General features: G+C 48.7%; 2 protein-coding genes across 2 annotated transcripts in view; one reads left to right on the plus strand and one right to left on the minus strand.

The window, feature by feature from the left end:
* Positions 1 to 454: 454 nt before the first annotated feature.
* CHRAC1 (chromatin accessibility complex subunit 1) lies at positions 455 to 7,246 on the minus strand. The gene is made up of 3 exons (XM_066625638.1): positions 7,097 to 7,246; positions 3,963 to 4,089; positions 455 to 1,358 (listed from the first exon to the last, which is right to left on the minus strand). The coding sequence occupies exons 1-3, from the start codon at positions 7,229 to 7,231 to the stop codon at positions 1,210 to 1,212; spliced, it is 411 nt and encodes a 136-aa protein (XP_066481735.1). The 5' UTR covers positions 7,232 to 7,246; the 3' UTR covers positions 455 to 1,209.
* Positions 7,247 to 10,982: 3,736 nt separating this feature from the next.
* The window catches only part of TRAPPC9 (trafficking protein particle complex subunit 9), a 334,571-nt gene continuing 330,812 nt past the window's right edge, over positions 10,983 to 14,741 (plus strand). Inside the window, exon 1 of the mRNA XM_066625482.1 lies at positions 10,983 to 11,071. The gene's annotated coding sequence lies outside the window, so the exon portion shown is untranslated. The remainder of the gene's footprint in view (positions 11,072 to 14,741) is intronic.

The following is a 14,741-nucleotide window of genomic DNA, read 5'->3' on the forward strand; positions in this document are numbered from 1 at the left end:
CCATCCACCAAGGGCTTAAGAGCATCCACCATGCTTCAGTTATTTTCTACATTTCCTCCTTCCTGCAAGGAGCTCAGGGTGATGTACATGTTTCCTTTTGTCCTCAAAACAAGCCTGTGAGGTAGTGACTGGCACCACTTTACCTAGGAAACTTCATGCCTGAACAGGGATTTGAACCTGAATTTTCCAGTTCTATGTCCAACTCCCAAACTACTATACCAGTATTGATATCGCAAGGAACAGTGAGATTTAAAAATTCAACTATGAGATAAATATCTCATTAGCTGAATTCATATGGATACTGTTTGGAATGCTCATACATTTCTCTACCCCACCTCAACCAATTTGCACAAGCATATCATGCACACATGCAAAGCAAAAAATTTGCTTTTTGTCCAACCACCATCGCATCCCCTGTGAAGATGACCTTGTTAACATAACGGAAAACAAGTGCTCAAATTGTATAGTTTAATTCATCTGCTTTTCTAGAACATGACCAAAAGTGTTCATCAAGTTTAAAAAAACTTTTGTTGGAAAAAAAAATTACACTATGTTAGCTCTTCCACTAAAGTGGCAAGGAGTTGAGCTGTACCAAAACAAGAACACACCATTCAGTGATACACTCTCAGCCTATACTCAATATGTTTTGTAAACATACATATTCACATGAGGCAGCTGGATTTTTCCCTCACTTTGGAACATATGGTTACAGCTAGTAAGATCTGACAAAACATTTTCAATTTTCATTCCCATCTTGGATACTTAGTCTTTGCCATGACACAACTCAACTCTACGTAGCTGTTTCTTGAACTGTTCCCTTTCGGGAATTCAGGAAGGTTTTTACAGCTCCAGTTCACAAGAAAACCAGTTTTGGCACAAAGCTGAGCTTTTGAAAGTTGTCCAATATGGGCAGTGAGGGTGAAACTTCTGTCTTCAAGAAACTATATCCACAGGACAGGAATGTTCAGGAATCAATTAGTAGTCAGTTCAACAAAGCTACAGTTTGGAGGAAAACAAATGCAAAATAGTGTGTACAAATACAGTTACACACTGAAGTCTCTTTCCTCTTCCATAATGATGATACCAGGCCCTTCTCAACCAGGCCCTTCTCAAGTGCCTTTAGAAACTGCTTGCTCCAAATATCAACTGTGGGAATCCACTTGAATAGATGCACACAATGTTTATTCAACAAGGACAGTCACATCACCCTCAAGATGTGTCATTTGCACTTTCTTCTTCTGCTGGTGCCGCCACCGCCACCTTCGCTGCCTCCTCTTCTTCCTCTTCTTCTTCTCCCTCCTTTTCTTTCTCAAGCATTTTGAGATATTTGCTAGCCAAGATTTTCTTTGGTAAGATATCTGAAAGAATTTCATCTGTATTATTATAAAGCAGGAGTGGCCAACCTTCCAACTTGGGCTCCTGAACTTTTCTGTTCAGAATTCTGTATTCTAAGAAATCTGTAGAGGCGGGAATTCTAGCAAGTGCAGCTTGTCATCTTGACAAGATGTGCCTGCTTAAATTCCCTCTTCTACACAGTTGTATTAATGGTCCAGGAGCCCTAAAGTTGAAAGGTTGGTCACCTGTATCATAAAGAGAATGATACAGGAATTGAGAGCTCCAAGATCCATCACGCTATCATGTAATCTAATGCCAAACATCGAGTGCTTCATAATCTAAGCACTTAAAAAAAAAAAAAAGCACTCATGCCCCCTGGCCAATAGTTATGAAGAACAGTTTGCTAATACTTTGGAATCATTATGTGAACCCAGAATGACTTTGGGTAAGGAATCGGTGCCTTAGTAGTTTCTTATCCATGACAACTGCCTGCCCCCCCCAAACAGCATGTTCCATGTTCCCTTTTTCTTACAAGCCTTTCTTCTGCTACCCTAGACCTTCCCCGCCCCCCTTTAGCAGTATAATTTATCCAGAAAGCACAAATAAGTTTTCCTTGGTTAGCAATGAGGTGTTCATCATGTAAAATACATGTCACATTTATCTACATATAAATCCTTTTCTACCAGTTAACTTAGTAGTCCTAGAAGAGTCCTACAGAACTTTCATAGATGCTCAGGCTCCAAAGAATTTAAAAAAGAAAAACTGATCATGTTCTAGTTGTGTGGGGTGATCCATTCTCACAACAATCCCAGGATGTAGGCTAAGTGGAATTAAAAGGTCACATATCACCCACTGAGCATCAGGGTGGAGTAGGGATTTGAATCCAAGTTTCCCAAAGTCCAAGACGCTATCCCAGGTGTGCCAAACAAAAGGTCAACACACTGGGAATGGCTCATGGAAGTGCTTTTTCTGTCCCTTCCCCATAACTGGGCTCTCCCAGCATCAGCTGCTCTCAGCTGCTGAGTTGCTAAGTGACACATTGGTAGAAGCAGGAGTGCTGAAAGAGCAGCGTGGGGAAAGCCCAATTCTGTGGGGTGCATTTTCAGCAATGCTGCTTCTGCTAAGGCATCATGTTGCAAATCACCCCTCAGCTGCTGAGCTGCAAAATGATACCTCTGTAGAAGCGGCACTGCTGAAAGGATGGCCCATATGATCATTGTGCTCTCCTATGCCTTGCACTTCCAAATCATGACCATATATTTTCTTCTGGTTTTTTTCGCTAATGAGTTCTTAGGTGAGGAAAAATGTTTACTTCTGGTCATCACTTGCTGAATGATATCACTTCCTGCTTAATGACATCACTTCTGGCCCTCAGCAGGTGCCACAAATGGTATTCGGCCTGCTTTATTTCACACCCTGTTTCACACCCCTGTCCCATCCATGACCTCCCAATGGCTTAGATCCGAACTATGTGCTGTGTTTACAACATGACATGTAGTCAAAGTCTCATCTTTACTCACAAGTAGGGGAACAGCTCACAACTAGAGCATATTTCAGCAGCTACACTGGCTGCTGGTTTGTTTCTGGGCTCCATTCAGTGTTAGTTCTGACTTAAATCCCTGCAAGGCTCAGGAATAAAGTATTTGAGTGATCCCCTCCATATAATCCTACCTTTCATTCATGTCATCAGAGGGAGCCCTTCTACCTGCCACCACCAGCAGAGGTGAGGGGGATGGCAGTTAAAATAGGGCCTTCTAGGTTGTGGCTCATCATTTGTCAAAAATCCCTCCACTTGAAATTAAGAAAGGTTCCATCTCTGGAGACCTTTGGGTGAGGCCTCAATACCTTTTTATTTAGGAAGGTATTAATTGGTATTATGAGTTGGCATTTTTACTGAGATGTAATTTTAATAGTTTTATGTTATCCTGGGATCTGTTTCACTCTTGATGATTTTTATGTTTAGCATTTTTAGTATTGTTTTATCAGTTTTTATTCTGTAAGCCACCTTGAGTGCCCTTGAATGTGGGAGAAAAGCAGCGTATGTATGTATGTATAACTAAACAAACCCTTTACCTCTTCATGCTTCCCTCGAAAAATCCCACCCCTGGAATGGCTCTTGAAGTGCTATTTGCTATTACACAATGTGCATGTGCAACCTCCTGATTTTAGAAATGGACTATGTCAGAATGCCAGATGCAGGGGAGGGCACCAGGATGCAGGTCTCTTGTTGTCTTGTGTGCTCCCTGGGGCATTTGGTGGGCCACTGTGAGATACAGGAAGCTGGACTAGATGGACCTATGGCCTGATCCAGTGGGGTTGTTCTTATATTCTTAACACCTCTTGATGAGTTAGCTAGTCATCCCAGAGTAACCTATTTCTATAGCTGTCAGAGAAAACCTGTGACAAGAGCATTCTCTACATGTGGCTTTGTAACATCCAAAGTGTCACATTCAACTGGCATTTTTAATTTTTTCAATGTCTGAAGCTGCTCGACACTCCTCTTTATACTGAGCCCAGATGGCTCAACCCAGATCTTCAAGCTTGATAACTCATGTAAAGGAATATACATTTCCCAAGGTTTTCTCCCTTTTATGTTTTGAAACTAAGAAGAGTAAAAAAAGTCTTACCTGCCAGGAACTGAAATGTCTCTGACTTCTCTGCTGTACGGGACAGATCACTGTAGGTTAAAGCTTTGTTCTCCTTGCCCTGGCCATGCTTGTATGAATGTGTGGCCAAATACTGGACAAACAGCTCCTAAAGATAAGAACCATCATAGGATCTCTATTAGGCCAAAGTGTGGTTCGCAACCTGGGCCCTCCTACCCACAGGCTCACAAAAGGCTGATGAAAATTTCTAAAAAATCTTGTGGTTACAAAGACAGATGTAAAACTGAACATTGCCCCAAACTGCAATAGCCTTTACCTATAGAAGAAAAAGTCAATCATCTGGTTTTCAGTGCAGGACCCACTTATCATTGCATTTTTTTAGCATGAACCCCCTCCCCAACACATGAAGCGGATCTAGTACGCTGTAGGTACACTTGCCCCTCATCTTATATGAGGATTACATCCCAGAGTGTAAAGCTACAATTGTGTACAGGTCCAGCCTATTTATACTATTTGATTCAACAGGAATGGCCCCTGCAAACGAGAAGGAATGTGCTGATCCTTGGGAAAAATGCACCCCTCTAAAATCAGTTTTAAAAACTGCAGTCCTTCAACAATAGCCTTGTTAATGAGAGGGGCAGCTGGCTGACAATCAATCCTTCTCTCTCCAGGTGACCCTTCCCTTCTCCCTGAGCACCTGAAAGAAAGGTGATCACTTTGCGTTGGTGAAGGGAGGGGCTGAGTGAAGCGCACTAGGAAGAGGACTGATTGATGGATTGTCTTCTTAATGACTCATATCCTACATCACAAAGGTCAGCAAGGCTGTTTTTAAATCACTGGAGCAAGGGAACTTTGTTTTTTAAATGGATTTGCTTAGTGTGTTTTTTGCCATCCACTTGAGTGCTTGGAACAGAATCCATGCAAATAATGAGGCTCAACCTGTATATGCAATAGAGCTTTGAAAATCTCTTGAATTTGGGGGGAAAAAAAAACATAGTCACTTTAAAAATTATGAGACACAGACTGGAACTGAGATGACAGAAGGAACTGCAGATTCACAGCCCAATCCTGAGCTGCCCGGGGCGCGTGGTTTCAGTGGCACTGAAAATGGCTGCCACCACAACCTGCATGTCCAAGGTAGCCGCCAGTGGCACCTAGGGAGAAGGGGACATTGGTCTCCTTCCCCCGGGCAAGCGCAGTAGCCCCACAATGGGGCTATTCGATTCACCACCAACCAAAAGGTTGGCAGTGAATCAAGAGCCTCCGTGTAAGATGGCAAGCACTACATGGAGGCTTTGGATCAGGTGGAGCAAAGCTCCACGGGTCCCGCCTCCCTCCCTCCCCCCTTCCCAGAACGCCTCCTCCACACCCCTGCTTACCTCTCTGCTGCTCGGCAGTCTGAGCGGCAGAGGTCGGGAGCCCGCCTGGTGGTAGCCTGGTGCCAGCCAGCACTGGACTATCACTGGCGCTTGCCTGGAGGTAGGACCTACAAACGTCCCTTACGGCATGTTTGCAACAGTGCGTGCCGACAGTGAGCCACTGCGCTGAACCCAGGATTGGGCTGTCACTCTGCAATCTCATGCTCACTCTCAGGCAGGATTCTGTGAACTTGCGACTAGTGAGCACCCCTGTGCTTCCAGCAGAAGTCTTGTTCTTGGAAAAAAGCTACACCTTTTCTTTTCCCGCTTGTTCTCCATGAAGGAAAAGAGAGGGAGTTTGTCTCCTATTTGGGATTTTGCAAGAAAATTAATACAAAGTTGCCCGGCTTCAGTGCCAATGAATGTGAATAGATAAGACGATTTGCTTCTCTAAGCTTGGAGTCTGCTGCCCTTTCAATAAAAGACATTTTTGAAAAATGAACTTCAGTGGAGTGAAGCCTGTCCCTACATAGCACTGATTTTCAACCCTTTTCATCTCACAGCACACTGACAAGGTGCTAAAACTGTTGAAGCATGCCATCTGTTTTTTGACAGTTGACAAGGCACCACTGCACAGCTGGCAGAGGGCTCATTCCCCAAGGGTTCTATTAATAAATGACCCTCCCCTCAAATCCCACACCTGCTGACTGTTTGCGGCATACCAGTGTGCTGTGGCACAGTGTTGAAGATCACTGCTACATAGAGAAAGGTTTATAAAATTGAGCACAGTGTGGATAACATGGCAGGAGAGATGTTTTTGCCGCTTTCACAAATTTGAACCTGAGAACATCCCATGAACATGGGAACATAGGAACATCCCCACTGGGCCAGGCCAAAGGCGAATCAAGGCATGATGTGTATGCGCAGCCTCCTGGTTTTAGAAATGGGCTATGTCAGAATGCCAGATGCAAGGGAGGGCACCAGGATGCAGGTCTCTTATCTGGTGTGCTCCCTGGGGCATTGGGTGGGCCGCTGTGAGATACAGGAAGCTGGACTAGATGGGCCTTTGGCCTGATCCAGCAAGGCTACCTCCGAATGCTAGATGTCAGGCAGGGCACCAGGATGCCGGTCTCTTGTTGTCTGGTGTGGTCTCTAATGTAACTGGTAGGCTGCTCTGAGATGCAGGATGCTGGAATCAGATGGCCTTTGGCCTGACCCAGCAAGGAGGCTCCTCTGTGTAAAGAGTCTGTGGAACTCCTTGCCACAGGATGTGCTGATGTGGTCTGGTGCGACGCTCTGTGATGCAGGCAGCTGGACCTGCTGGGCCCCTTTGGCCTGACCCCGCAAGGAGGCTCCTCTGTGTTAAGGGTCTGCAGAACTCCTTGCCACAAGATGTGTTGACATGGTCTGATGCGCCGCTCTGAGATGCAGGCAATTGGACCTGAAGGGCCCCGTGGCCTGACCCAGCAAGGAGGCGCTTCTAATGCTGAGCCTGTGGAACTCCCTGACACAGGACGCGCTCTGCTGTGTGTGCCCCCTGAACCACCTGGAGGCCGCTGCGAGCTGCGGGAGGCGGAACTGGGCGGGCCCGGCCTGACGAGCAGGCGCTTCTGATAGGCTGCTGTGGGGACGGCACTCCTTGGAAGAAGGGACGTCAATCAACCAGCAGCCGGCCAATCAGAGGGCACCTAGCGCAGCCTCTTTCCCGCCCCCAAGCTGAGAGAAAGGGGCTGCGCATGCGCAGAGAGGGAGGGGCGCGGTCCAACGGCCGGCGCCTGGGGGGCTCGGCGGGCCTACCGTCGCTTTGGCGGTAAGGAAAATGGCGTCCGGGTTGATGCTGGAGACCTCGGGCGAGCTCTTCATGATCACCCGGATGCGGGACAGCGGCAGCGACACCAGGCGCTGCTCGTTGCCACTCAGCCTCGCCGCCATCTTCGCAGACCCTCCGCCGCCTCTTCAGCCGCGGGGAGGGGCGTTTAAGTGGCCTGGTGGGATTTGTAGTTTTTGCCCTGTGCCGCTAACGGCTGCTTGAGGGCGGCGAGAACTACATGTCCCGTGGTGCACCGCGAGCCGTGCTGGGGAACGTGACGCTTACCACGTGACGGCTCTGGAACTGCGCGCGGCCACGTGAGCGGCCAGGGTTGCAGGCAGCACGTGTCTTGCACGGTCGAGGCGTTGCTGCTTTCGCTGCCTCCCTCTGAAAGCGCCTCCTGCTGCACGGGGAGGCCCTGCCAGGAAGGCCTTTGTTTTAATTTAATTTTTTTAATTAATGCAATTAAAAATTTCCTTTTTATTTACTAAGTTTAAAATAAAATCTTATGTATGTGCTCAGCGGGGTCTGCGGCATCCACTGTCAACATGGCTTTCAGAGCCCACTCAGAAGTCCCATTATAATCAATGGGACTTACTCCCAGATAAACGTGAATAGAATTGCAGTCAGCAGCTCAATCCTGAGCTGCCCCTTGACCTGCTCCTCCGGTCCCACCTCCCTCCTTCCCCCCTCTACCTCCTTCCCACTACCCCCACTTACCTCTTCACAGGTCAGAGATCATGGCAGTCACCTTCCTGCATGTGCAGGGCAAAGCCCAGGCCTGACCCATGGCCTCGCAACACCTGCGTGGCTTGGCCCACTTCACCTGGTGATGCACCAGCCTGTACCCCTCCTGCTCCTTCCGTAAATGGAAGTCTTGCCCTATTGAGGAGAATAAAAAGGAACATAAACTGTGGCAAAAGAAATGTAAGAAGGTGATACTGGAGGCCAAGCGAGACTATGAGGAACGCATGGCCAGCAACATTCAGGGGAATAATAAAAACCTTCTTCAAATATGTTAGAAGCAGGAAACCCGCCAGAGAAGCGGTTGGCCCTCTGGATGGTGAGCGAGGGAAAGGGGAGATAAAAGGAGACTTAGAGATGGCAGAGAAATTAAATGAGTTCTTTGCATCTGTCTTCACGGCAGAAGACCTCGGGCAGATACCGCTGCCCAAATGGCCCCTCCTGACCGAGGAATTAAGTCAGATAGAGGTTAAAAGAGAAGATGTTTCAGACCTCATTGATAAATTAAAGATCAATAAGTCACCGGGCCCTGATGGCGTCCACCCAAGAGTTATTAAGGAATTGAAGAATGAAGTTGCTGATCTCTTGACTAAAATATGCAACTTGTCCCTCAAAAAGGCCACGGTGCCAGAAGATTGGAGGTTAGCAAATGTCACACTGATCTTTAAAAAGGGAAAGAGGGGGGACCCGGGAAACTATAGGCCAGTCAGCCTAACATCTATACCGGGTAAGATGGTGGAATGCCTCATCAAAGATAGGATCTCAAAACACATAGATGAACAAGCCTTGCTGAGAGAGAATCAGCATGGCTTCTGTAAGAGTAAGTCTTGCCTCATGAACCTTATAGAATTCTTTGAAAAGGTCAACAGGCATGTGGATGCGGGAGAACCCGTAGACATTATATATCTGGACTTTCAGAAGGCGTTCGACACGGTGCCTCACCAAAGGCTACTGAAAAACTCCACAGTCAGGAAATTAGAGGACAGGTCCTCTCCTGGATTGAGACCTGGTTGAAGAACAGGAAACAGAGAGTGGTGTCAATGGGCAGTTTTCACAATGGAGAGAGGTGAAAAGTGGTGTGCCCCAAGGATCTGTCCTGGGACCGGTGCTTTTCAGCCTCTTCATAAATGACCTGGAGACAGGGTTGAGCAGTGAGGTGGCTAAGTTTGCAGACGACAGCAAACTTTTCTGGGTTGTGAAGACCAGAAGTGACTGTGAGGAGCTCCAGAAGGATCTTTCCAGATTGGCAGAATGGGCAGCAAAATGGCAGATGCGCTTCAATGTGTAAAGTCATGCACATTGGGGCAAAAAAATCAAAATTTCACATATAGGCTGATGGGTTCTGAGCTGTCTATGACAGATCAGGAGAGAGATCTTGGGGTGGTGGTGGACAGGTCGATGAAAGTGTCGACCCAATGTGCGGCGGCAGCGAAGAAGGCCAATTCTATGCTTGGGTTCATTAGAAAAGGTATTGAGAACAAAACAGCTAATATTATAATACTGTTGTACAAATCAATGGTAAGGCCACACCTGGAGTATTGTGTCCAGTTCTGATCGCCACGTCTCAAAAAGGACATAGTGGAAATGGAAAAGTTGCAAAAGAGCGACTAAGATGATTACGGGGCTGGAGCACTTTCCTTATGAGGAAAGGCTATGGCGTTTGGGCCTCTTCAGCCTAGAAAAGAGACGCCTGAGGGGGGACATGATTGAGACATACAAAATTATGCAGGGGAAGGATAAAGTGGATAGAGAGATGCTCTTTACACTCTCACATAACACCAGAACCAGGGGACATCCACTCAAGTTGAGTGTTGGGAGAGTTAGGACAGACAAAAGAAAATATTTCTTTACTCAGCGAGTGGTTGGTCAGTGGAAATCCTTGCAACAGGATGTGGTGACGGCATCTGACCTGGATGCCTTTAAAAGGGAATTGGACAAGTTCCTGGAGGAAAAATCCATTATGGGTTACAAGCCATGATGTGTATGTGCAACTTCCTGATTTTAGAAATGGGCTATGTCAGAATGCCAATGCAAGGGAGGGCACCAGGATGCAGGTCTCTTGTTATCTGGTGTGCTCCCTGGGCATTTGGTGGGCCACTGTGAAATACAGGAAGCTGAACTAGGTGGGTCTATGGCCTGATCCAGTGGGGCTGTTCTTCTTATGCTCCCCCATCAGGATTTCTGGAGGAAAAGTCCATCCTGGGCTACAAACCATGGTAGTTACGTGCAACTTCCTGGTTTTAGAAGTAGGCTACCTCAGAATGCCAGGTGCAGGGGAGGGCACCAGGACGAAAGTTGTGTCTTGTGTGCTCCCTGAGAGCCCAATCCTAGGTCTGTCTACTCAGAAGTAAGTCCCATTATAGTCAGTGGGGTTTACTCCCAGGAAAGTGTGGATAGGATTGTAGCCTGAGGCATTTGGTTGGCCACTGTGAGATACAGGAAGCTGGACTAGATGGGCCTTTGGCCTGATCCTTGGAGGCTGTTATGTTCTTATTCCTCCACAGAGCAGAGGATAAGCGAAGGAGAGGATCATGGGGGCTACTGATGCTTCTGCTCTGTCCCCTCTTCCTTCTGATCCTTGGAGCTGGAAGCAGAGGGAGGCGTGCAAGCGGCCCCTCCCCTCTGGGGCCCTTCAGGACAGGGGCAGCACAATGGAGGCTTTAGCACCCTCTAGCTGGGTTCCTGGGTGACCAGGCGCAGAGGGGCCAGAGCGCAGACTCCACCTGCAAGCACTGTGCAGAACGGAAACTGTCTGTGGCAGGAGGGGGCTGAAAAGCTGCAGCTGCCCAAGAAAATACCGTCCAGGGCACGGTGCTTGCAGGTAGGGCTGCACTCTGTCCCTCACAACCAAGCAGCGACTTCTGAGCGGAGGTTAACCTCCCGCGCATGCGCACTGGTGCTGCCGCCCGGGAGCGTCGGAGAGCGCGCGACAGCCAAATAGTGAGCCGAGCCCCCCGCACATGCGCACTGGTGCCGCTGGCGGAGCCTGCGCGCGACAGCCAAGCAGAGATTTCTGAGCACGGACGAGCCTACAGCGCATGCGCACTGCTGCCACAGCGCGCGACAGCTAAGCCGGGAACCGGCCGCCCGCACCTGGAGGCGTGGGCGTGACGTCACTTCCGCCCGTGTCTTTCTCCCCCCTCAGGGGCTTCGCTCCGCGCTCCTTGAGGAAGAGGCTGAGGAGAGGCGGAGCCGCTGCCGGCCGGCCCGCTGTGTGGGTGGGTGAGCGAGCCGGAGGGTGACCTTGAGAGGCGGGGGCGCTGCCCCCGGCCCTCCCCCCTCCAGTCAGCGGTGGGGAGGGCAAGGAGTCGCAGTTCCCTCTCGGGTCCGCGCTGAGTGACTCCCTTGCCCCTCCCCCCACCCAGTCCCAGGACGGGCTCTGCCTCCCCCCTCCCTGGTGGTCTCCAGCCTGCCATCCATGGGGGGGCAGATGGCTCCTGGAAGCCGCCCTGAAGAGCTGAAGGAGCCCCCTCCCTCCTGGGCTCAGTGCCAGCTGTCATGGGGCAGTGGCGTAGCCAGAGGGGGGCAAAGCACTGAGTTCTGCAGGGAGCCTCACTGTGGGGTGCAGTGGCCCTTCCTCCTCCCTTTCAGAGCCATTCCAGGCGGGGGGGGGCAAAGCAGAGGCAGGCTGTCATGGGTGGCAGTGGCATACCCAGAGGGGGGGCAAAGTGCTAAGTATTGCAGGGAGCCTCAGCGCGGTGTGCAAGCGGTCCCTCCCCTTTGGAGCCATTCCGGGTAGGGGGAGCAAAACGGAGGCATTCCGGAACGGCTCTGAAGGGGAGGGGCCGCTTGCATGCCACGCTGAGGCTTCTTGCAAAACTAAGTGCTTTGCCCCCCTCGTTATGCCACTGCATGGATAGGGGGGGAAGAGGGCACATCTCCACCTGCAGCATCAGTCAAGGTGGGCACCTGTCATGCTCCCCATTCCCAGTACAGTGGGTGAGGGGGGATGATGGAAGAGAACGGGGTTCCCGTGCCTTTTTAATATGCTTTCTGCAAACATCAGGCAACAGCTTTTCTGACCCTCGCACGACAGGTTGCACTTGCTGAAATTCCCTCTAGTGCAGGGGTGTCAGACATAAGGCCCGGGGGCGGATGCAGGCTGTGGAAGCTTTTTATCTGGCTCTCAGGCTCTCCACTGCTGAACAGTGCTTAGGTCTTACTGCTGAAAGGGCAGCCCACATGAAAATGGGGCTCTCCCATATCCTGAAATATGATCAAGTTTTGCATACTTTCTCTGTTGTCATTTGCAGCGAATGAGTTCCTAAGTGAGAAAAAGTGCTTATTTTAGACCTGTTTAAAGACATGATCTGTTTAATGACATCACTTCTGGTCCTCTGCAAGCATGATGACTGTTACTCAGCCCTCTGTATGAAACAAGTTTGACACCTCTGCTCTAGTGCATCCTTTCTGAACATCCTTTCTAGTGCATCCTTCCGTGCTCATGCCACTGATGGTACTTGTCATGGTGTGCGATGATACTCGCAGGACCTCCCGAGACCCCCTCTGCCTGGCAGCAAGACCAGCAATGCAATGCAACCAGCAGCAGTAGGAGGCTCAACTCAGCAAGCAGAGCTGCAGCGTGCACTTTTGTGTGCTTGAGTAAAGCCTTCCTGTCCGCCCTGAGTCTCTTACTGCCCTGAGTTTGTTGTGTTGTATCTGGCCTCCCAATGCAGAAGTAACTGGCAATGACAGTGGTACTTCCTGTGGTACTTCCAATAGGTGAACCTTGCAAAATGGTAAAGTGGGGGGACGATGACAAATGTTGAGTAATGCTGCTTTAGTGTGAAGAGTCAAACAAGCCTTGTCGTCTTTTTGGTCCTTTGTATTCTGTGCTGATATGATGAAAAAATGCTCTGCACATGCTCTGACATTTATTTTAGAATTTTTGTTCTTCTTTTTTACCTCTAAGGGAACTCAGAGTGTGGTTCTATTATTTATATTTTCACATTTTCATATTACCCTTCCTCCAAGGACCTTGGTGGTGTACATAGTTCCTTCCCTCCTTTTGTCCTCCCAACAACCCTGTGAGGTAGGTGATTCTGAGAGATAGTGATTGTCCCAAGGTCACCCAGGAAGCTTCATGGCTGAATGGGAATTTGAACCTTGATCTTCTGGATCTTAGTCCAGCACTTGTCTGTCTTTACTCCATGTTTTATTCAGTTAATGTGCTAGTCTAGCTGTTGGCCTAGGCACTACATCAATAGCCCATATAATATCCTGTTGCTGCAGAGAGACTTGGGCATTGGCAGCTCGGTCAGACATGCCAGCAGGAAGTTCCCCAACAGACAGACAAGTAGTTGTTTGGAAACTGGACTAAGATAATGTTGTAGATAAAATCTCTTCCATCTTCACCAACTTCAACCCTTCTGTTATGTTTGTCCTCTTTGGAGAGAGGAAAGGGAGAGGAGGTAAAGAAACAAAAAATGCCCTCCTTGGTTCAGGGGACTTGATTGCCTGTTGCCCAATTTGCTATTCCTAGGACAAAATCCTGGAATGGTTGGTTGTAACTCAGCTCCATATATCTCTGGATGACACTCGGGGCCTACCGTACCTTGGGGAAATTGGGTCCCATGCTTGGAGGGGCCTTGCTGTGGGGTGATGAGTGAAGCACCTGCAGCTGGCACCTTGCTCTGTAGCTTACACTCCGACATGGAATCTTCCATACCAAGGCATTGGGAGGAGAGTGCAGCGAGTGGAAAATTGCTGTTGGGTTGCCCGCCTGCCCACCTTCCTCTTGGTCTGATCAGCTTGAAATTGCCCGCCACCCCCAAGCAGTTGGTGGTGACGCTGCTGGCAGACTTGCTGCCACTTATCCTGGTGAGCAGGGGCACGGGGTGGGGAAGAGCAAAAAAAAATTTTGCTTTGGGTCCCACAGCTCCTGAGACTGATCCTGATGAGACTGATTATTTGAATTTGTTCCAGTCAGATTTCAGGTCCTCACTCTGTAAAAGAAACCGCCTTGGTTGCCTTTGCGGAATTCCTGTGCTGAGAGTGTCACAGGGGTTGTATGATCTGTTGATTTTCTCCTGGATATCTCATACTATTGACCATCATGCTCTTCAGACTGTGACTAGAAGTTACTATTTTGTGGTGGTTCTCATCTCAAAGGTTGTTCTCAGAAGGTGATAGTGGGACACAACTACTCTTTTCCATGGCTCTTCTAGGGTTCCACAGAGTTTTATTCTGTCTCCCATGCTTTTAAACCTTGGCATGAAAGCACTGGAAGAGGTGATCTGGAGGTTTGGACTGAATTGTCCTCAAGTGTGTTGATAACATTCAGCTGTACCTCTGTTTCCAACCATCTGATCCTATTGGAATTCTTGAAGTAGTGCTTGGTTGCAGTTTTGGGTGCCTGAGGGCCCACAAGCTGAGGGTGCTGATGCTGGGGAATACTGATGCTCCGTATGGAGGAATTTAACCTGTTTTTAGACAGGGTTGTACTCCACCTGAAAGAGGCAAATGAACAGTCTGGGAGTACTGTACCTCTGGCCCTAGTGCTGCCTCGGAGTGGCAGTAGTTGCAGTACCTTCTGCTTGAGCCCTACCTGAAGCAATCTGACTTGGTCTTAGTTGTACTTGATTATATCTAGAATAGGGGCTACCTTTGAAAACAGTTCAGAAATTTTGTATGTAATGCCACCACAAAATTTTTTGTGAATAGCTGGGAGCACATAACACAAATGCTGCATCAACTGCACTGGCTTCCGATTTATGCCTGGCTCAATTCAAGTAGCAGATCTTAACTTTTAAGGCCTGATATGATATGTGACCCAATTACCTAAGATGGTATGCTCCCATATCAACCTGACTAGTTTTTAAAATCTGCCATGAAGACCTGATTGTGGCCTGGCACTGACAGAGAGACATCTGTTGGGTACCAGGCACA

Source organism: Tiliqua scincoides, chromosome 4 (genome assembly GCF_035046505.1).
Source record: "Tiliqua scincoides isolate rTilSci1 chromosome 4, rTilSci1.hap2, whole genome shotgun sequence".
Taxonomy (NCBI): domain Eukaryota; kingdom Metazoa; phylum Chordata; class Lepidosauria; order Squamata; family Scincidae; genus Tiliqua; species Tiliqua scincoides.